Source organism: Callospermophilus lateralis, chromosome 1 (genome assembly GCF_048772815.1).
Source record: "Callospermophilus lateralis isolate mCalLat2 chromosome 1, mCalLat2.hap1, whole genome shotgun sequence".
Lineage (NCBI taxonomy): Eukaryota > Metazoa > Chordata > Mammalia > Rodentia > Sciuridae > Callospermophilus > Callospermophilus lateralis.
Window position 1 is genome coordinate 170,256,326 of NC_135305.1, and position 25,541 is coordinate 170,281,866.

Consider the following 25,541-nt stretch of genomic DNA (forward strand, 5'->3'; position numbering starts at 1 on the left):
CTTTTGATAGGCAAGTGTCCTTCCACTGAGCTATACTCCAGTCCTTTAAATTCTTTATTTTGAGACAGGGTCTTCCTAAGTTGTTATGCAGGCCTTGAACTTGCCTGTGATTCTTCTGCCTTACTTCCCTACTAGCTGTGACTACAGACTTGTGCCACCATATCCAGCTCAATCCATTCATTTTTTGTTTTTTGTTTTGGAGCAAATACTGAACACAAAAGTGTGCAGGAACTGAATAGTCATTAACAAAAATGTCCCTGCCTTCAGGACACATACACTCTAAAGCAACAGCCATCACAGTACATATGAGTGGTGACAGCACAGACAGAGAAAGGAAAGAGTTGGAAAACTATGATGTCCACCCAACAGGTGGACTTCAGAAAAATTAGAGGTCCCTGCCCAAAGAAGAGTTCATTTTTCCAATTTCATTGATGATTCCCCAAAAGACACCATATATATTTTAAAAATGTATTGTGCAATTAGGCTTTTGATACTGGGAATTGAACCTAGGGGTTCTCTACCACTGAGCTACATCTCCAGGCCTTTTTATTTTTAGTCAGGGTCTTGTTATGTTGCTTAGAACCAAGCTAAGTTGTTGAGGCTGGCCTCAGAAACTTGTGATTTTCCTGCCTCAGCCTCAGGAGTTGCTGGGACTGATTACAGGTATGCACCACATTGCCTGATAATGTTTTCATTTTTTAAGGCTCCTATGTGTTCAGCAACTAATAAAGAAATTCTAGTCAGTTATTTACACCAATTAATTCCATCTAAACACAAATTTGTGATATTACAAATATAGAATTATACAAATTATCTTGAAGGGAAAAAGGTAATTTTTTGAGTTCACTTAGTCAAAATATAACCAACCTTTTTCTATCAAGTCAACTGTACCATTAACAAATATTACAAACTACAGGAAAAACAGCAATAAAAATATGAGAATGCAGACATACAATAGGCTGAACTGAAAAGAACTGGAATTTTATCCTAGCATTTGCTACCTGTGCTAAAAGAAGACCCAAACCACAAACAACCTTACTTCCACTCAAATCAATAGTCCCAACCTTCTTCCACAGCATTAACCCTTGGGCAGTCTTGCCACAAAGGAATTTCTTCATAAGAAGAAAAAGAGAAAAGGAAAAACAAAATAAAGCCTAATGTGTATTTAAACAGTGGGGGTGGAGTTGATAATCCAAGGGAAACTGTGGACACTTGCCCTGGAAGGTGGACATACATATTATTTTACATACAGTTTCTACAAACCTTGACCTCTGGAAATCTATTTAAGGGTCCCAGGTTACCAACCCTTGACCTAGATAAAAATCAAATTAGGAAGTCAGGTCTGGGATTATCAGCAGTTCAAAGGGTTAAAAACAATTAGTATGTATTTAGTCATTATACACAGGTTATCTAATTTAATTTCAACCCCTACAAAAACCTTGGGAAATATGTAGTACGTTTTCAAATAGAAAACGCTACCTTCAAAGAAATGAAGTAACCAATGTAAGGTTAAGCCACTTTCTCTCTCAGGTTTTCTGCCCTATCAGAAACCAGAGATTCAAGGAGCCCAGGAGCCCAGCAGAGATTCCTAGAGATATTCTAAGAGGGAAAGCTGCTGATTTTCCATGCTTCATCACACATTTTACCTACATATTTCTCTCACCGTAATGACATTTATGAGAGGAATTAGTACAGAGTTAATTCCAAAACATCTTTTACTTCGTTGGAGATAATCTTAGCCAAAGACAATGGGTAAAGGTTCAATAAGTTTTGGTAATATTGAATGTATTTTTATTCCTGAAACATTCTGATATGGGCTGTTTGTTAAGACAACATACAAGTCTACTTCATGCAGTTCTCAAGCTTAGATTTTTAAACAGCGCCCAAAAAAATCCAGTCACAAACAAATGTAGAACTGTCTGAATTTAAAATTTCAGTCTCTACTCAAAACAGGCAAGCACAAGTTACAGAAAGCCTGGCAGCTACAGCATCCTCTAAATGGTGAGAGCAGCTTGGGGGTGGGGGGTGGGGGGTGGGGGGGTGGGGGATGACCTCTAACAAACACTAATAATTTGATAGTTCAGAAGCACACCCAACCAGATCCATGGCCCTTTTGAGCCTCCAGCAGGGAGTTTAAAAAAGGTCTTATCACTTCATGGAACACCTGCTGATAAATGTATCCCAACAGAAAAATAGAGCAAAAATGGGTCCAGGCCACTAAATTTGGTTGGGTCTTGATCCAGATGAAGGTCCTCAGTGAAACACTAAGACACTTATTCATCCTCTATAGGGGAATTACAATAATCAGCATCCTGTTTTCACACAGATTTAGAAACCCTTTATGGGAAATGTATCCACACCCAGAGAATGAAAACTAAGAACAAGAGTGGATCAGGTCCTCTAAAGCTCTACTCCAACTGCTTCCTATGAGAGTTGCCACCTAGTGATTTTAATTTTTTAAGCCCAGGCGGGCTGCCAATGCCACACTAAAACCGGACTAACAACTGATTTTTTCTATTGCAACATCGCCAACAAGTCCTGTGCTTTCCCTCTTTCCCTTGCCCTCAAACAGCAGTTCTCCTTTTGAAAATCAACTAATTTGCTCTATGATCTGTTCCAACTGGAAGCTCTCATAGGGCTGCCACTGTATTATTCTTCCTCACAGGGCCAAGAGGTCAAGTCGGCAACTGATAAAAACCAAAGTGGTGAAAGTGAAGAAAAGCCAGGTGTTGAAAACAAGAAGTAAATGTGCAGACAGTAACTACCAGCCTGCTCTGGACTTAAAAATTCCCCAGGTGCCAACATTCTACCTACTCCAAATTCAGTATTTGAGATGCCAAGCCTCACTTAAGGCCTTTTCCTTCCTGAACTCAGTGTGCCCGGGGCCTGGTGCAGGCAAATAATAGCACAAGCCACCAAGCCACCTAATTCATAAAAACAAGAAAATCTCCAGGACTAATCTGACAGCTTCCAGATACCAGACATTTCATTTGTAGGCATACCTTTAGCTACACATATTTCCCTAGAGCATCCTTCCACCAAATAGCTTAAAACTAACCAAAAGTTAAACTCTGATTTCACTAGATATGGGCAGTAAAGTTTTATTTCACCATCTAAAATTCTGGCTTTCCTTATTTTTTTTTTTAACCCCCTCATCTTGCAGCTCAAAAAAAAAAAAAAAAAAAAGTCTGACCAATTTCACTCATGCCGTGAAGAACCTCTGGTAGCATCTTGTACATTAAGTTCCACAGAAATAAAGCAGCAGCGATTAAGACATTTTTTTCTAGTTCAAAATTCATTCTAATTACCAAAAAGAAACTTATGGGTGATCAGGTTTCCTTTCTAAGATACCCACTCCCAAGTACTTATGGAAATGATTCTAAAGCTGAGAAATCCTCCCTCCACTCATGTTCTCCACAAGGGGGTCACACCTGAAGGGATCTAGGTTAAACTCCCTAACCGATGATTCCCAGCGCTCACCACCTAGCAATGAATGCCACTCAGGCTGCACCTTGCCAGTCTTCCACTGAAGGGTTCTAGGATGCTCCCAATTACAGGAAGTCCCAGGGACTGGATTATCCCAAATGCCCTGCCCTCCCCCTCCCTCCTCCTCAGACAGCATCCTCGAGGGGGAAGGGGAGCGGGTAAGGTGGGCTCAGGTTCCGGTCCCTGGTCAAACAGCAAGGAAACTTCCCCGGGGTTTGCACAGACTCCATCAGAGGGGGCTGGACTCACCTTCCCGACAGAGCCCCATGACTTCGCGGTTTTTCCCAAACTCCTTGAAACTTTCGTCCAATTCCGTCCCTAGGAGATATACACACACAGGAGGAGGGGAGAGGCAGGTCAGTGGCCAGGAGTGTGACGCACGCTCACGCACGCACGGGTAGGTGTGGGCACCTCCTCGTTCCGCAACCCAGCGAACGATAGCATCTCTGACCCCCGAGGGGGCGGGTCACAGGACGGGGTGGCGGGGGAGGGGAGGAGAGGGTAGAGGAGGGGGGAAGTGGGGGGCGTGGGGAAGAGGAGGGCGTGGACACTCACCGTCCTTCCCAGGAAGTTTGGAAGCCTCGACCCACAGATTCCACGACTGTCCCAGCATCGCTTCGGGACTGGGCAGGGGCCTGCGCTCCCCGACCGTAGCCATTGCGGCGGCCGAGGTGGAGGCGGCGCCGGGGCCGCCGTCCTCCGGCCGTGGGCGCCGCGGCGGCGGCTGCTGCCGCGGGGGCTGCGGAGGCTGCTGCTGCTGCTGCTGCCGGCCGGCCGCTGCTCCGCCCGCCGCCGCCGCCGCCGCGCGGCGCAGCTCCCCCCTGACGTCATCCGCGGCCCGCTCCGACATTCTTTCCGCTCCTACAATGTAACAAAAAAGGGGGAAAAAGAGTCTCGCGGGGGCAGCGTTTAAGGAGGCGCCGGGGAGTTCCGGCGGCGTGCGCGGCCCGCAGGCCGGGTGGGGCGCGCTGACAGCGCCCCCGGCCGCCCAGCCCCCAGCCCGCCTCCTCCCGGGCCACCCCCTGCTCCGGGCGCAAAGTCCGCGGCGCGGGCTCGCTTTCGCTTTCGCCTCCCGCGGCCCCTCGGGGGAGAGAACCGGCCGCCGGCGGCCCGCCACCGGGGCGCTGGGTCCCCTGCCTGCCTCTGCCCGGAGGAGCCGGCTCCGAGGCCGGCGCCCGGAGCTGCCTCCGCCCCAGCCTCGCGCCCAGCACCGCAGCCCGCCGCGGGGAGGCCCGAGCCGCACCCCGGGTTCTCCGGCTGCCCACCCTGCGGCCGCTCGCATCCCCGGGCCGGGCCCGGCGGCCCCGCTCCTTCCTTCCGTTCGCGCGTCCGTCCGAGCGGCGGCGCCCGGCCGGCTCCCTTAAGCGGAGGCGCCTCCCGTCGCCTCCTCCCCCTCGCCGGTCCCTCCCTCTCAGCTCGCTCCGGCGAAGTTTGCACGTCAAGCCCCCGGAGTGGAGCCAGGGCGAAGTCGGAAACGCAGCCACCTATGGAGGAGCCGGCCGGCCGGCCCCTGGGTATCACCGAGTGTCGCAGCCAGGGCCGGGGCAGAGAAGCTCGTGCAGGGAAAAGCACTTGATTCTAGTCTCGCGGGCGGCCGCACAGTTGTCAAAAAGCATGAATGGGACGCCGCCACAGCGGACGCCCGGCACGTAGAGAACCACAGGCCAGTATGGAAATGCCGCCCAGGTATTGGCCCAGGTGTCAGTCCCTCGTGCACGCGATCGCGCCCACGTGTGTGCCCCAGTGCTCACAAGTGGAGGTCACGGTTTGCGCTCGGGGGTATTGGAATTTCTCGTCTAACAAAAAAGAGACCACGAAATCAGTGTAATAGAGAGTACAGGAGAGAAACCAAGGCGATCTTTATCCGTTTACATGTTCAGAGTCACTACCTCAAATTTCTGTATTTTTCCTTCCGTTGCTCCTGGAATTGATTCATTCATCCCCAAAATAAAAATCAAGCGATTAGCCTCTCCCTCTTTATTTTGGGCAGGGTGAGAACACACAGCTTGGGGGAAGGTACAGAATTCCTAGAAAACATGTTTGAAAGGCACTGTTTTCCATCAGTGTTTGTTCACTAAATTAAGGCATTAGTGCACAGAACTTTACACCCCTCCTCAACCTGCACCCACACCCCTTCTTCTTAAGTGGTAGGCTAAAGATGGTAAAATAAAAGGTTACTTAATGAGCTGAAGCATAGGAAAGGCTTGAAACAGTAGCAGACCACATTGAACCCTTGCCCTAAATGTTACTATAATTACTGTTATCTCAAACTGATGTGAAAATCTGAAGCCTGAAACAAAACCAGTGATTCTGATCATCACATTTCATACTGCAGTAATATCAGCACTCCTGTAACCTGTTCAGAGCTGCTTGCTTACAGGTGTTTCTCTGACTAGGTGGGAGGAGGTGTTTTGGTTTTTGGGGGGTGTTTTAAATCTCAAAACATCTTATGTGGCAAAGGAGGCCAACTTCCCCTTGGAAGAAACAAAGTCCAACTTGCAGAAAGAACGTTGAACAAGAGTAAAAATTAACAAGGAAATGCAGGACTCCAGTGGAAAGGGTTTTAGGTTCAAATTTTAAAATACACAATACATATGAATTTTTTGTTTAGACAGATTTAGAACTATTTTTTTAAGTGAAATTGCAATACAAACAAGTTCATTAAGTGAAACTATGGATGCTTCCAGTCCTTATCAAAATACAATTGGCCCTCTGTATCCTCTGGCTCAGCATCCACAGACTGAACAACATAAGTTGGAAGTACTTTTTCTTTAAAACAAAGCGAACAAAGAAACTGACCCTGTATTGAACATGTACATTTTTTTTCTTGTCATTATTCTGTAACTACAGGCTAACAACTATTTTCATAGCATTTACATTGTATTAGCCATTATAAACAATCTAGAGATGTTTAAGGTTCATGAGAGGATGTGCCTGGGTAATATGCAAATACAGTGATATTTTTTTATATAAGGGACTTGAGCATCTGCAAAATTTTGATGACTGGGGTGGGGGATTCTGGAATCAATTCCCTAGGATACTACTGAGGGACAGCTGTAACCAAAAGTAGTAGAAATGATTGGAAGTATTTAACTTAAAATTCATGTCTAAGTTTTAACTTCCTAAATAAGACTATCAAAGAAAAAATGCAAGGTCAAAACATAGATCCCCTTGGGCTGGGGTTGTGGCTCATCAGTAAATCTCACCTAGCCTGCAAGGCCCTAGGTTCAATCCTCAGCACCACATATAAATAAATAAAATAAAGGATTCTCTTGCCAACAAGAAAGTTCCTAACTTTTATAAACATAGCTTGGATATCTCCAGTATAGATGTTCAACTTTTCATAATTCTGAATTACTGAAATATAGGTATAATTGCATGAAAATATCCAAATTCTGATTCCCTGGATCAAAGGATACAATTTATCAATTACTTTGAATTTTGTAATTCGACATTTAAAATAAACGAGAATTTAAATATAATGGCATTTGGAGCTGCCAGTGAAAAGAAAAGTTGAGGACTACTCAGCCATTTAGTGACCAAAGGGAACTTGCTTGAGTAAAGTTCTTCTGATTCTTGAAAATGCAGGTTGAGAATTAAAATAAGGGGAAGAATGGCAAATGTGAAGTACAGTCTCACTTCCTCCAGATATTGCTTGATTTCTTTTACATGTGAAAATATTTCACAGTTTACTAATATAGGACTTCCAGCCAATGAGAATCAAAATAGCAATTTGTAATACTTCAAATTTTACCTTAACTCCTGCTTGATATATTTTTTTCCTTCAAAGTTTTGATTGGTTTAATAAAGAAGACACAAAAGAGCTTAAAATTTTAAAAAATCATCTTAACATTATAATAGTTACTAAGGGATCTTAATTATAATAGCAGCTATCAATTGTTGAGCACCTCAATAATTGCTGTAGGTGCCTTATTGCATTATCTCATTATATGTAGTCATGCCAGTTATAAATTGCATTATTTACAATGGACTGATAAGGAAAATGAGGTAGGACTCTAGAGCCAGTCTTGCTATTGCTGGGTGCAGATATTAGCTCTTCCACTTATAAGCTGTGTCACCAGGCAGGTTACCTAACTTGCCAGTACCTCAGTTTCATAATCTATAAAATGGAGATAAGGCCAGATATTTCAGGATTACATGAAAAGATTCTCGGTACAAAGCTTAACCCAAATACTAAAAATATCAAGTATTTATATATATCAAGATGAGTGATTCAGTTCAATACTTACCTAGGAAATTTGCTACCAAATTGAGGAGGATGTGGGGACAAGAAAATGACAATTAATTCCTGGCATTATCTCCACGCCCTATACTCTTTGCTACAGTCTATGCATTTTTACCATACTGTTTCATCACCCATGAAAAGACCCTAACTTCTAGAAAAGATAGATATTCATACTTTTGGGTTTCCTAATAGTTGGAATGAATCACCAAGAAAAGTCAAAACTGCAAGCTGATAAAGTACATCTGATTTTCAAATGTTGGCAACAGTTTTAATTATTCCTTATACAAAGAGCACTGATCATAAACACATGTACAACAGAAATTCAAATACTTAGTTTTTTTCTACCAGACCATAATAATTTGATGACCTCTTACTTAAATCCTCCAGCCTCCATACCCAGAAATATAAAAGAAAATAGCTCATATAATTGACATTCATTTAATACAGATTATTTTAATGTAGGAGTGTGTCTTGCATGATATAAGTCAGTACTTATGCCAGCGTACTTCTGATGATGTCCTCCAGCCTGGATGAACTTCAGCATCTGCCTGTACCTTTAAACAATATACATTTTATAAGGTTTCAGTAATGGGAACTCAATTTATCTAACAATCCCAATTACTTACCACATATCAGGCACTCTATTAGGCACCAGGGTGAACACAAAATAATAATTTCACTGAGAGTATGAAAAAGCTAAGAAGCAGGCAAAAATTTTAATTCATTGAAATACTCATGTTAAAAGCTGTCACCACCAATTAGATTGTATGTAGCTTAAGAACTAGGCTGTCAGAAGTGAAATGCTGCCAAATTCTGAGCATTTTATCCCTTCCAAGGATGTATTTAAAATATGGTCTTACTTCACCATCCAAATTTAGGTATGTTCCCAGTAGATGCCAAGGGTAACAAGGTCTCTCTTTTCAAAAAGGATTCTTTGCACAGCAGATTCACTTATAAAATGTTTTGTTCAAAGGCTGAACCCATCCAATATGCAATAAATTTTTAAAACAAGTTTACCTTTCTAGTACCTAAATCTAGTCTAATGTAAAAAGGCTGAAACTTCCCAAAATTTTTCTAAGAAGCAAGACCCCCACACACGCCTTTTTATTTGGGGAAAACCACCAGTCCCAATACAAGATTTTAATAAACTTGACAACCAGTAACTACAGTATATTTATCTGTGTAAATTACAGGGTTGGTAACAGATTCTCCATTATCAACCTCAAAGTAGTGAAGTTATTTGGGTAAAAAGAAACAGACTTACGAAACTAGGAATGTATTAGTTATGGTGGCTTTCTATCTTCCTAAAATTGGCAGTGCCTTTGTTCACAGCCTCTCTAGCTCCTCTGACCACACCTCTCCCTTTCCTTCTTTCTTCCCCAGAGCTAGCCAGGGCGCCATTCTGCATAGGGGTATCACAGGAGGGCCTTTCCTTAGCTGCGCTCCCTCTAGTGAGACATCTCACAGCCTGTCATAGATACATGGTATTCCAGCAGAGGGAGAACAGTGTGTGAGAGTGTGTGTGTGTGTGTGTGTGTGTGTGATAAATTGACTTCATCAGCTCAGTGGCTGGACCTTCTGACAATCAAGTGCAAAATTAGAAATAATAAGGGCACTTGCAACAGTGGAGACTTAAGATGAGGGATGCCCATCTCTTAGAAGATGGTACACACATACTCATTCTACACAAATATGTCATCTGCCAAGCAGTTCGTTTTCTTAGTCATATGTGTATAGTTGGGTATGAATTATACTAAAGAAATATCCATCAGTAATAGCAACGTCCTTGGAAAGACAGAAAATAATTTTAAATACACATATAAAAATTAATAAATTATAAAAGGTAATAAATCATGAAGTGTAACCAATTAATAATGCCCAAGTATTGCCAGAGATATAATGCTGACCTATTATATGGTAAACCTGATTTCAAATCTTGATTAGGACTTAACTTCTTTAGGTTAAGTAATTTTTTAAAAATTGAGAGAAGGGTTTACATTTTAAAAAAGAAATGGAAAAGTTGGACCAACAATCAGCTATAAAAGAAAGCCAACCATATAGTTTTAGTGCGCTACCTCAGATGCAATAAAATGCAAAGATCAGATACACTATGAAAAATAATTTCCTATGTCACCTTTGTACCGACAAAGCTTTCACTAAAACTGACTGTAAATATCACCATTCTTAAAGGTCCAGAAATTAAGAGCATGGGTTCTAGAGCCATCTCCCAGGCTGAATCCCACTTCTACCTCTTACTAGCTGTATTGCTCTGGGGAAATCACTTAACCTCTCTGTGTCTGTTTCTTCATCCATAAAATGAATAAAATAAGAGTATCTACTTTATGAGTAACACTAAAAAAATTAATAATGCAAAATTGCATTGCATTGGGCTGGGGATGTGGCTCAAGTGGTAACGTGCTCACCTGGCCTACGCAGGGCACTGGGTTCAATCCTCAACACCACATAAAAATAAAATAAAGATGTTGTGTCCACTGAAAACTAAAAAAAAATATTAAAAAAATCTCTCTCTCTTAAAAATTGCATTGCATCAGCTATCAGCACCATGTCAGTCATTTAGTAAGTGCCAACTCTAATGTGTCCACACTATGCCATCAGATAGTCTTGTTGAAGTGAAATAAATGAAAACTTCTCTCCAGGCATTTAAGGCTCTCTATAGGCTGCCCTCCCCTCAGCTCCACCACATCTATCTGTTGTTCGGTTGTCTCCTGTAGGTACTCTCTGGTCCAACCAAAAGATCCAATCCATAGATAGTTTCCAATATGCTCCCCTCTCCTGCTCTCAACTTCCAAGCCTTTGCTCATAGAGGTCACTCCACCTATAATATGGGTGAAATCCTCCTGACCAATCAAGTCCCCTCTCAAATTCTATTTGTTTAGCAAAATCTCCCTCCCACCAAGCACAGGGGAACCCCACCACTAAATCACATAATTTTATGGACTGGGTCAAGAACACATCCTCTGAAATCAAGGTGGCAATGGGAGCATTTAGTCTCCTAGGAATGAAAAGTTTGGTCTCCTAGTGGGTCACTGGGAACCTAGACCTCACCAAACCCTAGTACATAGTTTCAGACAGGTCCCCAAGCTGGTTGAAAAACCCCTAAGGCTGAATCCAGGACAAACGATGCCAGGTACTAGTACAGGGTGGGAGGAATGACACAGAGGTTTCTTCCCTCGTCCTCAGCTAAGTTCCAGCTCTAAGCAAAGACACAGATCCAGGAAACATGGCACCCTGATTTTCCATATACTTTCTCTGCACCCTCATCACGCAACCTGTCTGGATTTGTATTGCTTCTCAAAGGGCAGATTGTACCAGATAAACTTGTAATCCTTTTCCATTCCCAAAGGAAAGCGTTCCTTTTCTTAGTAGAGGTAAAAGGGCTATAGAATTACAGATTGAACTATTTTTCAGTAATATGTGTGAATGACTATGAATGAATAGAGTTCCCTGTCCTTTCCTTCTCTTAAATGTACACATACACACACACACACACACACACACACACACACACACACACACACACCACAAAAATAAATTCTCCTAAACTGGGCTGTGGGTGGCAGGGAGGAAAAGGAGGAGGAGGATGAAGAAGAGGAGGAAGAAAATTCTCATATAATGAGAATGACTTTTTAGATGTACTGGTCCCTAAACCTTTCTTCCCCAAAGCAAAAAATTTTTACACTCTTCTGGCCATTCTAGTTTTAAATAGTATCAAAAATGGATCATAATAAAGTTTCTGACCTTTTTCTTTTATAACTTATAATCTCTTTTGGTCAACATAAAATCTTCAGGACCCAGAGATCTTATCCTTCTTTCCACTGAATCCCTCACCCCAAATCTGATCTAAGTGAATGAAATTCAGGAGCAGAAAAGGGGAACTAAAAAAAAAAAAAATGCTACAGGTGAAATGTGTCTTTGCAGCTTTTCAAAGCTTCCTGCCTCTCCACATGAGAAAACAGTTATTCTCACAAAGACTAAGAATTTTCCAAATAGTTTCTTGGATTGTGGCAGCAGAGTAGCAATCCTAAGTGGGCTAGAATCTGACTTGTCATGTATTTCTTGAAAAACAGAGCCAAATAGATAAACTGTACCTCACTGAAATTAAACTTTTGTTCTTAAAGGACACCATCAAGAAAGTGAAGAGGCCACCCAGAGAACAGAGGATTTTTTTTTTTTTTTTGCAAATCATTTATCTGATAAGAGATTTATCTGATAAGAAAAGAGAAAGACATCTTACATCTCACGTTTTTTCTAAGATGAGTAACTCAATTATTTTTTTTTTTTTTTTTTTTTAAAAGAGAGAGAGAGAGAGAGAGAGAGAGAGAGAGAATTTTAATTTTATTTTTTAGTTATCGGCGGATACAACATCTTTGTTTTGTATGTGGTGCTGAGGATCGAACCCGGGCCGCACGCATGCCAGGCGAGCGCGCTACCGTTTGAGCCACATTGGTAAAGGATCTCAACAGACATTTTTCCAGAGAAGACAATGTAAACGACCAACAAGAAAATGCAAAGATACTTAAAATCAGTAGTCATTAGGAAAATGCAAATCAAAACTGTAAAACAGGGGCTGGGCTTATTGCCTAGCATGGGTAAGGCACTGGGTTTGATCCCCAGCACCTTATAAAAATAAATAAATAAAGTAAAGGTATTGTGTCTATTTACAACTAAAAAGAAATATTAGAAAACAAAGCTGTAAGAGAGAGCCCTTCACACTCATTATGATGGCTGTAGTGAAAAAATGACAAAAGAATAGAAATGTTAAAAGAGTGTCAGCAGTACGTAAAGGAACTGGAACTCTCCTACACTGCAGGGAGACAGTGGGGGGATGTAAAATGATACAGCTAGTGTGGAAAGCAGTTTAGTAGCCACTTAAAAGTTAAAATTAAAATAACCATGTCATTCAGCAATTCCGCTTCTACGTGTATATTCAGAAGAATTAAAAGCAGGGCTGGGGTGGTGGCTCAGTGGTAGAGAACTTGCCTAGCATGTGTGAGGCCCTGGGTTCCATTCTTGGCACCACACATAAATAAGGAAAATAAAAGTCTATCGACAACTAAAAAAAATTTTTAAAAAAGAAGAATTAAAAGCCGAGACTCAGACACTTGCATGCAAATGTCCATTAGCCACATTATTTGTAATAGCCAAACTGTAGAAACAACCCAATTGTTCATCAACTGATGAACAGATAAGTAAATTGTATATATTCATACAAGGAATATCTATATCTTTTAATAACATTCCTTCACTCCATAAAAAGGAACAAAGCACATGATACATGAATAAACCTTGAAATCATGCTTAAGTAAAATAAAGTCAGACAAAAATTATTACACATATTACACAATTTCATTTATATGAATTATCAAGAATAGGCAAATTCCTAGAAACAGAAGACAAAATGTTGATTTCCAGGATCCAGGGGAAGGGAATATGAGGAGTCACTGCTTAATGGGAATGGGGTATCCTTTAGGGATGCTAAAAATGTTTTGGACCTAGACAGAGGTGATGGTTGCACATATGTGAATACACTAAAAATCTTTAAAAAGCTGCACACTTTAAGTGCAAACATCTATGATATCTTATCTACATCTCAATAAAACTATTTTTGTAAAGCCAACAGTAAATGTGAAAAACTTCACAAAGAATTCCAGATAGACCCAATATCCCTGATGAACAAAGATGCAAAAATTCTCAGAAAAATTCTGGCAAATTGTATACATAAACATTAAAAACATAGTGCACACGATAAAGTTTAGTTCATCCCAGAGATGCAACATTGGTTCAACATATGGATATCAATAAACATAATTCATCATATTAATAGACTTAAAAACAAGACTCACATGATCATCTCAGTGGATGCAGAAAAAGCATTTGACAAAACATAGCACCCTTCATGTTCAAAACACTAGAAAAATTAGGGATAGTAGGAACATACCTCAACATTGTAAAAGCTATATATGCTAAACCCAAGGCCAGCATCATTCTAAATGGAGAAAAATTGAAAGCATTCCCTCTAAAAACTGGAACAAGACAAGGATGTCCTCTTTTACCACTTCTATTCAACATCATCTTTGAAACTCTAGCCAGAGCAATTAGAAGAAAGAAATTAAAGGGATACAAATAGATAAAGAAGAGCTCAAACTATCCTTATTTGCTGATGACATGATTCTATATCTAGATGATCCAAAAAATTCCACCGGAAAACTTCTAGAATTAATAAATGAATTCAACAAAGTAGCAGGATATAAAATCAACAACCCATAAATCAAATGCATTCCTATACATCAGCAATGAATCCACTGAAAAAGAAATTAGGAAAACTACCCCATTCACAATAGCCTCAAAAACAAACAAACAAACAAACAAACAAACAAACAAAAACCTGGGAATCAATCTAACAAAAGAGGTGAAAGACCTCTACAATGAAAACTAAAGAAAGAAATTGAAGAAAACCTCAGAAGATGGAAAGATCTTCCATGCTCCTGGATAGGCAGAATTAATATTGTCAAATGATGATACTAACAAAAGTGTTATACAGATTTAATGCAATTCCAATTAAAATCCCAATGACATTCTTCATACAATAGAAAAAGCAATCATAAAATTTATTTGAAACAATAAGAGACCCAGAATATCTAAAACAATCCTTAGCAAGAAAAGTAAAACAGGAAGCATCACAATACTAGACTTTAAACTATACTACAGAGCTACAGTAACAAAAACGGCATGGTATTGGCACCAAAATGGACTTGTAGACCAGTGGTACAGAATAGAAGACACAGGGACAAAAGCACATAAATACAGTTGTATCATACCATACAAAGGTGCCAAAAACATTCACTGGAGAAAATACAGCCTATTCAACAAACGGTGCTGACAAAACTGGAAATCCATATGTAGCAAAATGAAATCAAACCTCTCTCTCTCACACACTGCACAAAAATCAGCTCAAAGTGCATCAAAGATTTAGGCACTAGAACAGAAGACCCTTTACCTAACAGAAGAAAAAATAGGCCCAAATCTTCACCATGTCGGTCTAGGATCTGACTTCCTTAACAAGACTCCTAAAGCGCAAGAAGTAAAATTAAGAATCAATAAATGGGATGGATTCAAATTAAAAAGCTTCTTCTCAGCAAAGGAAAACAGTCAAAAATGTAAGGAAAGAACCTACAAAAATAGACCTCTGATAATTAATGCACCTCTGATACTTAATCTCTAGGATAGATTAATCTCTAGGATACATACAGAACCCAAAAAACTTAACAACAAAAAATCAAATAATCCAGTCAATAAATGGACTAAGAAACTGGCAGACACTTCACAGAAGTAATACAATTCATCAACAAATATATGGAAAAGTGTTCAACATCTTAGCAATTACAGAAATGCAATCAAAACTATACTAAAATTTCATCTCACTACTGTCGGAATGGCAATCACCAAGAATACAGGCAGGGGCTGGGGTTGTAGCTCAGTGGTAGAGCATTCACCTAGCACATGCAAGGCCCTGGGTTTGATCCTCAGCACCACATAAAAATAAATAAATAAAATAAAGATATTTTTTTAAAAAAAGAATATGGTCAACAATAATGTTGGCGAGGATGTGGGGAAAAAGGTACACTCATACTTGTTGGTGGGACTGCACATTGGTACAACCACTTTGGAAAGCAGTGTGGAGATTCCTCAGAAAACTGGGAATGGAACCACCATTTGACCCATCTATCCCACTCCTTGGTTTATACCCAAAGGACTTAAAATCAGCACACTATAGTAATGCAGCCACATCAATGTTTATAGCAGTTAAATTTACAATAGCTAAACTGCAGAACCAACCTAGGTGTCCTTCATTAGATGATTGGATAAAGAAAATGTGGTATATGTACTCAATGGAATATTACTCAGCTTTAAAGAACAATGAAATGGCATTTTCCAGTAAATGAATGCAGCTGGAAAATATGCTAAATGAAATAAGCCAATTCACAAACCAAAGGCAGAATGGTTCCTCTAATACTTGGATGCTAATTCACAACGAGGAATGTGCATGGGAGGGGCGGGGCCCTCTAAGGAAGAATAGCATTACCTTAGATTAGGTAGAGGGATGTGAAGGGAGGGGAGGGGAGGGGATGTGGGTGTAGGAAAGATAGTAGAATGAAACAGACATATTACTTATGTGTATATGTGACTGCATGACCAATATGATTCTATAACATGTACACTCAGAAAAATGAGAAATTATATCCCATCTATGTGTGATATATCAAAGTGCATAAATGCATTCTACTGTCATGTCATGTGCAACTAATTAAAACAAATTTAAAAGTTTTTAAAAAGAAGGAAAAAAAAAAAAGAATTCCAGATTGACTTCTCTTGAAAACAGCAGTAAGATCAGGTATCACCAGCCACAGCACTCTTCAGGGCAACTGGGGATGGGAGCTAAAACTGGCCCTGGACTCCATTTCTGCTATTTCCTAACTCTAGGCCTTGGCAGAACACTTTTTGACTCTACCTCAGTTCCTTTGTAAAAGGGAGGACCTTGATAGTATCTACTCCATCAGGTTGTTACAAGAGCCAAAGAACTCATATGCTTAGGACAGTCAGTGTCTGGCACATAGTGACTGCTCAGCAGCTATTAGTTACTTTTGTATTTTATGCTATCTCAACCTCGAATAAGAGGCATTCTGGCACATTTTGGCTGCATTTTGCTTTTCAACTACAAAAGTTTTTACAAATAAAAGTATGGTACATAACATAGCAATCCACAAGAAAGCAGTAGTAAGACCACAAGATATTAATTTTAAAAATCAGCATGCAACTGGGTGTAGGCACACGCCTTAATCCCAGCAGTTTAAGAGGCTGAGGCAAGAGGATCACAAGTTCAAAGCCATCTCAGTAACTTAGTGAGATCCTGTTTCAAAATAAAAAGACCTGAGGATGTGGCTCAGTGGTTAAGTGCCCCTGGGTTCAATCCCTGATACCCGCCCCAAATTAAGGTGCAAAAAATACCATACACATAATGTATCCATTTTTTGTGAAAAAGTGATGATGATGGTGGTAGTGATCGTGACTGATGATAAGCCTATGCACTGAAAAAGTCTTGATAACTCTCAAGAGTTATGAGTAGCAGAGGGTAAAAGAATTAAAGAAACTTTGATTATTTTTTCATTGTAAAGGGGCTTTATAAAATATTTAAATTTTTAACAATATACTTTTATAATCAGCAGTCATATAATAAGGATATTTGATAAAAGAAAAAGAAACCCTAATTTTGATACTTCTGGTCTATGATCACAAAACTCCATCAGGTCAACGGTGGTACCACAGAGACTAGTTCCTTTGCTTTGAAACTAAATTTGCAACTTGTACTTCCAAAGCACCAATCTTTCTTCAGGGCCCAACCTTTTTCCACTCTCATTGACCATAAAAGACTCTACTCTAGCTTAATCAGCTACTTGTAACCAAGATAAGAGAAAAATATATGAAATTTCTTCTGAATACCATTATCTTTCTTTTCTTGGATAAGGTAAAATTCAATAAAATAAAATTCAACATTTTAACCATTTTAAAGTTGCAATTTAATGACATTTTAGTATATTCATGATATGGTACAACCAACACCATTATATAGATCCAGAACATTTTCCCTACCCCAGAAAGAACCCCATTCCGTGAAACAGTCACTCTTCCATCTCCCAACTCATATTCTCTAGGAAATCACATCTGCTTTCTGTCTCTGAATTTGCACCTATTACAGGTATTTCATACAAACAAAATCATATAATATGTGGCCTTTTTTGTCTGGCTTCCTTCATTTAGTATGTTTTCAAGGTTTATCTATGCTGGAGTTATGTTATCAGTCTTTCACTTCTTTTTATGGCTGAATAATACAGAAGACCCCTCTTTAGTCACAGTTTCACTTTCTGCAGTTTCAACTTTAGTCTGAAAATATTAAATAGAAAATTCTAGAAACAATTCATAAATATAAACTGGTCACTGTAGTATATGATGAAGTCTTCAGTTATCTTGCTCTGACCTGGCCAGCATGTGAATAATCCTTTTGTCCAGTGTATCCACATAGTATATGCTACTGGCCTGGAAGTCACTTATGGCTGTCTCAGTTATCACAGTGTTGCAGTTATTGTGTTCAAATAACCCTCACACAGTAGTCTAACAATATTTCACAATGCCTGATATTCATCTTACCTCATCTCACCAGGTAGGCAATTGTATCATATCATCACAAGAAGCAGGTTGAGTACAGTATAATAAGCAGTTTTGAGAAGTAGGGAGACCATATTTGCTTAAGTTTTATTACCATCTTATTATTTTTTATTTTATTATTATTGTTAATTTCTTTTAAAAAATACTTTCTTTTAGATGCAGATTGACTTTTATTTTATTCATTTATTTATATGTGATGCTGAGAATTGAACCCACATGCTAGGCAAGCGTTCTACCACTGAGCCTCAATCCCAGTCACATTGTTAATTTCTTATTATACGTAATTCATAAATTAAGCTTTATCACAGGTCTGTATGTATAAGAAAAAACATAGTATTTATAAAAGTTTGGTATTATTTGTGGTTTCTAGCATCCACTGGAGTCTTGGAACACATCCCCTCTGGATAAAGTAGAGAATTGCTCTATTCCACTATGCTCTATCCCATAGTTTGTTGATCCATCCATCAGTTGATGGACATTTAGATTGTTTCCACCTTCTGGCTATTGTGAATAGTCACTTTCCTTGGTCTCCTGCACTGATCAAAAAGCAAGCTTTCATTTCAATGTAAAATCAACTATTTTCTTTTTCAACTTAGTCTGAACCAAAGTCTTCACCTTCCTCTGAATTACATCACCAATTCTATAGCTGACATAGCAAACAATGAGCACATCACAGCCTTATTTAGGTTGATTCAAACTTTGTTATTTTCTTAAAATAGTAATTTCAGTCCAGATTTCATTACCCTTAAAATTTTTGGAGATCCGGCAATATCGTCATCTCTTGCCTGGGTTATTATCATAGCCTCAATTTAACTGGTCTCCCCATTTTTGCCTTGTCCCCCACAGCCTATTTTACTATAATGGCCTCAGTGGTTTTATTAAAACAGAAGTCAAATCAAGTTACTCTTCTTAGAATCTTCCAATGATATCCCACATCTCTCAGAATAAATGCCAAAGCCTGTTCAATGGTCACTAAGGCCACATACCCTGGGCCCTATTACCTGTCTGCCTACATGTCCTACCCTTTTCTCCCAACTCACCACTCAGATCTGGCCCCCTCCTTTCTGTGGCTTGCAGAGCCGATGCAGGCATCTGCTTTTAGTCTCTGCACGGTCCATTCGCCCTTCCCCAGAGAGCTCAACTTTAATGCTCAAATCTCACCTTCTCGAAGTCCTACCAAGATCACTCCCATTTAAAACTTCAAGTCCCATCTCTCATCAGTGTTCCTAATTTCCCTTACCCTGTTTTTTTTTTTTTGCTAATTATTATCATATAATAAATATATAATGCATTTATTTGTGTCTGCTCTCTACTGTCTGTTTCTCTCATTAAAAAGTATGGCCATTATTGAAAACAATATGGAGGTTCCTCAGAAAATCAAAAATAGAACCATATAACCTGGCATGAGCACTACTGAGTATATACACAAAGGATATGACATCATACTGAAGACAGGCCTACATACTCATGTTCATTACAGCTTTATTCACAACAAGTTAGGGAATTAACCTGAGTGTTCATCAGGGGAATAATGGGTAAGGAAATGGTAGTTTATGCACACAATGAAATATTATTTAGCCTTAAAAAAAGAAGGAAATCCTGTCACTTATGAGAACATGGATGAACCTGGAGGACACAGACTAAGTAAAATATGGCACTCACAGAAAGATAGACACAGGATCGTCTCACTTATATGTGGAATGTAGAAGAGTTTGAACCACCAGTGGCTGGAGGTGGAGAGGGAGATGCTGGGAAAATGAGACAAAAATCTCAATTAAATAAAAGGTTTTTTTTTTTTTTCCTTCTTTAAAGTGACTCTAGTTAATAATGGATCCTTAAAAGCTTCTAAGACCAGAGGTCTTAAAAGTTCTTATCACAAAAAAGTGACTAGGTATGTGGGGTCATGTATCTGTTAATTAGTTGAGTTTAGCCATTTCACACATACACATATTTCAAAACAATACGCTACACATGATAAATATAAATTTTTATTTTTTATTTTTTGCAGTGCTAGGGATTGAATCCAGGGGCCTCACACATGCTAAGAAAGTACTCTACCACTGAGCCACATCCCCAGCCCAGACACATATGATTTTCATTTGTTGATACCAAAAAGATAAGTGCTAATTCAATGGGAGGGACCTTTATCCCCTTGATTTGCTCATTTAGCTCCAGTATCCAGAAAGGAACACAGCATGTAAGTTGGTTGGCGTTCAATTTGGGACTTATTGGGCCACAATCTGTACTGAGAAGGGCTGCTACTTTAGACTGGTCATGAACTTGTCAATTTCTCACTGTTCCACCCAGCCCATTTGATTCCCCTCCCTGTCAGGTCCTGCAGTCTTTTTGGTTTGTAATTCTTGTTCTTTCCCTGCCACTTGTCATTCATGTCCTGGTATCACATTAATCTCCATTGCTATAATATTCAAAAAAGCATGTCACAATTATAGTTCATGGAAATCACCTCCTATTCTCCTTTTTCTCCTGGGGAAAATCTGTTTGAACATGGTAGAATCTCAGTAAATAGTTCTGGACTAAAGAGCTCCCTTGGCATTCTGTCAAGTGTGCTTCCTCCTCCCATATTTCCAGATCTCTCCACTGCCAGGGGGTCACCACCATACAGGAGAGCACCTGGCAGACAATCCACAATGAACACCATCCACTGTGGTGCCTCTGATGCCCCTGCACTGTAGTCCTTCAGCTGAAGGCCAAAGAATCCTAAGGGCCTATTTTGAAGGTGAGGCTTCATAGCTGCTCAGTTCTGTTAAACACTGAAACAGAACTGCCACTTCTTCCTGAAGCTCCAGTTATGGTTTAATAATAGTAAAATGCTATCTTTGCAGATGAATGTGCATGTCATACAAAATGTTTCCATTTTTGCCATAGTTGCTTAAAGGCTGATTGAGACATCACATTTGTTGCCTGAGTAATGTAAGTTGATCAATTCCAGAGGCTGAAATTCTTTTGGTCTTTCCTGTTTGGATTCTGTTCAGTTTTATCCTTCAATGACTCATGTTAAAATGTATCTTAACTTGTAAACCCCCTCATTCCTCTGAGTAGATGGAAGAATGGATTTTTTTTTTAATTAAAACTCTTCCAGGAATATTATCCTTTGTCACATTCTGTGAAATTCAGCCATTCCCCAAATAGCAAACGCATGATGGTGACGGCGTAGTGAGAAACTCCATCAATGGTGGCTGATATTCTTGTAATGATCCGAGGCTGCTCCCGAGCACAGGACTATCTGGCAGCCTGGGCAAGGGCACTAGGCCCAGAAAGTGTGCCTGAAGAAGTCCTGCCTGTGTGACAGTCGTGTTTGGCATTTCCCCTGCCCTTACCAGCTGGGTCTTCATTGTGTGGGAGAGAAGAGAACAAGAGCTAAGGAGAAAACTACAGGGCACACCTTTGACAACCTCCCCGGACAAAGAGGGTAGGGCTGGGGAGAGAGGGAAATTCTATCTCGAACCCCTTCCTGCAACTTTAACAAATGTTTTGGGGTTAGGCTTGTTATTTAGTATTTTTGTGTGTTGAGAAACAAACATCTAATAGTATCCCACTCCTTCAATTCACTGTCATTTTATATTAGGAAGATCATATTCAGGGTTATGCTTAAAATTTAAGATCTAACTCAGATATCTTATATTAAATACTATCATTCTTTGGTAAAACTTCATCTTTACTATAATCTTATAATTAGAAGTATTGCATTTATTCAACTTTGCTATGTCAGAAAAGCTAGTTACCTTTTCCTTAGAGGGCAGGCCAAAAATCCTGATAATTTACCAGTGGATCTTCATCTGCTGTGATTGTGGATGCTCCTTCTTCTTAATTCTGTTCAGATTAAAAAAAAAAAAAAAAAGAAAGAAAGAAAAGGGATGAAACAGTGGATAAAGCTAATCTGAAGTTTATAAATCTTAGGACCAGGGATGTGGCTCAGTGGTACAGCACTTGCTAGGGTGTTCAAGGTCCTGGGTTCAATCCCTAGCACCACCACCAAAAAAAAAAGAAAGAAAGAAAGAAAAAGAAAATCTGTAATTTTATTAGTTACCAGGTATTCTGAAATTATTACTTGTGCTTTGAAATGTCAAACAGATAAAATTCAAGGCGCTTTACCAATTTTACAACAAATGTAATTCATTAAGTTTTTACAATAAATTTAATTGGCTGTATTTACAACAAACTAAGAACAAATGACTACTCAATATGTACATAGAGTCAGCCTCCTGGGGCTTAAAATCATTGTGTGTAATTTGCCACTAATGAGTTTTCACTTAATTTTAAAAATAGCTATTCAGAAAGCCTGCTCCTATGAACCTGTCAGAATCACAGATGTAACACACACACATTCTGAATAAGAATACTATTTGGAGAGCTCCCTCTATCCTTTATCATTCAGCAGTTTAGAGAAGCAATTGTTCATACTATAGACAGGAAAACAAAAAACTCAAATCCTCTTCCTAAAAAGCACAAGGAAGCTATGCACTCTTCATAGTTGTGCACACATGTGCATACGAGTATTTCAAGTGAAATGTGGGTACTACTCAATTTGGGGAGGATTCCAAAGGATTGGGAATTAGCAAACCAGAGGTAGAAATTGAGTTGGTTTTCAACTTTGACATGCAGCAGAAGAAAAAAAGCAGCCAATACAGGCAACGACACAGCTACAGGGTAGATGCTATCAAAGTATACAGCACAAGGCAGGCTGATTTCCTATGGAAAATTCGCTGCGAATACACTTCACTTCCTATAATCTTCACTGGCTATATATACCAAGGTCAGGCAATATGAATATTGCTTTGCTCAATTTTTATTTATTTCCATATACTCTAAGATGATAACCCAAACATTTCTATGGCTTGGGATACTAAGATGCTAATAAAGCATCTCTTTAAAATATCTGAGTGACTGAATTCTTTTTTTTTTTTTTTTTTTGTGTGTGTGTGTGTGTGTGGCGGGGGGCGGGGGGGTGGAGGTACCAGAGATCGAACCCAAAAGCACTTAACCACTAAGCCATAACCCTAGCCCTTTTTTATATTTTGAGACAGGGTCTCACTCAGTTGCGTGGGTCTTGCTAAGTTGCTGCCTCAGCCTTCCAAGCTGCTGGGATTTACAGGCATGTGCCACTGTGTCTGACTTGGTGACTGAAATTCTATGCCATGTTTTATCCATTTATTCAAAATCATCTTTATTGGCTTTTAAGTTATTCCTAGATCATCCCCTTTCCCTCTCCCTTTAAAAAAACAATTTCAGTTTTATTCACTCACAAAATGTTACTTGGTAATGCTTAAAATCATTCCTACAATCTCTATAAACCAGATGTTTTTCTCCTCCAGATTTCTAATTCTTGGCCAATCTCCTACTTTTTAAAGAATTTCTCTGATTTCCATTTTAGTGTCCTTGTTCTGCCTTCCTTCCCATAAAAGCCACTATCTTACTTAAAATGTCTGTCTTGAGCCAAAATTAATTACTTTGCATCATAAACATTTTACAGCTATGAAAAATCACCCAAAGTAAGTTACAAAATACCATGACAGAGACAGTGTATTCAGATTTTATGGTCAAGAGAGCCATCCACCCCACCCATGGTGATGCCTTCAGAGGACAGCGGGGCACCCAGGGAGGGCCCTGCACATGCTGGTCAAGTGCTCTCCCACTAGCTGCCTTCCTTGCTCTCTGACAGCCTGGTTGCACTTCAGGCATAATCTGGATCACCCTTTGAGATATAAGGTAGCCTGTCCAAATCCAGCAAGTAGCTCCTGACCATGATAAAGGAAGAACAAGGCGCTTAAAGCAAAGTCAGTCTTGTTTTGAAGGATAGCAATATAAACTTTCTTTTTATGTCTTAAACTTAACTTTTAGGCAAATCGCCGAGCATTAGAGAGAGATGATACTCTAGGCACTAGAGGAGGCCAGCGAGGGAAGAAAAATGCTGGCCCCACAGGCAGCACTACCAAGGTGGTGACTCGATTCTATTTTCTAAATTAGAGCTGGGAAAAAAATGGAAGCCTTGAAAGACGACTGCAGTCTCTTTCTTCTATATACGAAAGGACTGAAAGCAAGAGAGGTTTCCCCAAGCTGATTAATTTACTCAATGTTGAGAATGTGCTCCCTGCCAAGTCCGGAGCCTGACACCAAGACCAGCAGGGTCATGCAGCTGAGCCACTTAGTGCCCAAGTGACATGTTTTCTTTCCACCTACAAGCTTAAAATAATCCATTTTTTTTCTGGCTATTTTGCCTGGTGACCTTGGGGGGAAAATATGAATTTGTTCCTAATTTTCAAAACCCAGGAAGATTCATATAAAATTCCTAATTTCTAATCTCTCTTGGAAAGTCAAAAATCAGGCCCCAGGGGACAGCTCTCTTGCAGGAGGTAACTGGGCTACCTCTTGTCATTTGTGTGTGCTTTCCACAGGACCTATCTGGTGTCATCACTTATTTTCCTTCTGGGCCTGTCTCCTGTAGGCAGCCATGATTCTTTCTTTTCTTTTTTTCCTTCCTTTCTTTTGGTACTGGGGATGAGCCACATTCCCAGACCTTTGTTATTTTTCATTTTGAGGCAAGGTCTCACTGAGTTGCTTAGGGCCTTGCTAAATTGCTGAGGCTGGGCTCAAACTTGTGGCCCTCCTGCCTCAGCCTCCTCACTCAGTCTCTGGGATTACAGGTGTGCACCACCACACCCAGCCTGAGCCTATACTGCTTTTTTCTAAGTCTCTTCTCCCCAATGAAAAATTGCAACCAAAAATTCAAAAGCAGTTTATATGTCATCTGTAGGTATATTCTCCAGAAATATGCATTAACAGGGTGCCTAACTCCATTTCTTCTGACCCCACTTACAATTGCTTCCAACCCCAACAGGTTGCTTCTCTTGGGTGAAGCAAATTTAAGAATGAAACTCCACACTCTACACAACTTGTCTTTTCAATGGAATTACTAGGTATTCCTCTCTTTGAAGGCCAGCCAGTCATTCTGTACCTACGAAGCTACAGGGACAGCTCTGAGAGTCACCCCACTCAGTACTGAGTGTTTGAGACACCAATGGAGAAGGTGCCATGCCACTCAAGAAGAAGGATTCCGGCAACTCGGGCCCCGGCTTCAGGGCCCATTTCAATTCCTGCAGCCAGTCCTAGGGCATTCCCAGCCCTGTGCAGCTCCTCACAATGGAGTCTTAACTTGTTTTTAGTCTCATTTTTTGATTCAACATCCCTACACAATACTCAATCCTTCTTCTCTTTCCAAAAGGGTTCAGCAAAGCAATGTGTGGTCGTGTTGGGGCCAAAATTCTCCCATCTCAAGCTCACTCAGTTCAAGACCTGCCTCTCCAAGTTCCACTGAGGTTCACTGAGCTCCCTCTCCATTTTGTTGAGCCAATCATTTTTTCCATGAATTGTGACTCTACTGCACTATTTTACCAGTAGCCTAAAAGAGAACTAAAAGTATAATAAAAATTCCAGCAGATCTCCAATTTGTCACTTGCAAAGCCTTGGTTAAGTCGGACAATTAGAAGGTCAATTTATAAAAGTACATGACAATAATAATACTGATGGTCACTGGCACTCACTGACACTT

General features: G+C 40.0%; 1 protein-coding gene across 4 annotated transcripts in view; it reads right to left on the reverse strand.

Annotated features, from left to right (window-relative positions):
• Positions 1-25,541, reverse strand: part of Atxn7 (ataxin 7) — a 135,699-nt gene that overhangs the window by 83,369 nt on the left and 26,789 nt on the right. For 3 of the 4 annotated variants that reach the window (XM_076869765.1, XM_076869842.1, XM_076870012.1), the window contains exons 2-4: positions 21,718-21,805; positions 4,042-4,347; positions 3,736-3,804 (exon numbers count right to left, since the gene is read on the reverse strand). In XM_076869765.1, the coding sequence (XP_076725880.1) occupies positions 3,736-3,804; positions 4,042-4,336 (364 nt within the window). In that variant the 5' untranslated portion in view covers positions 4,337-4,347; positions 21,718-21,805. The remainder of the gene's footprint in view (positions 1-3,735; positions 3,805-4,041; positions 4,348-21,717; positions 21,806-25,541) is intronic. The other variant, XM_076869929.1, reaches the window with a different exon arrangement.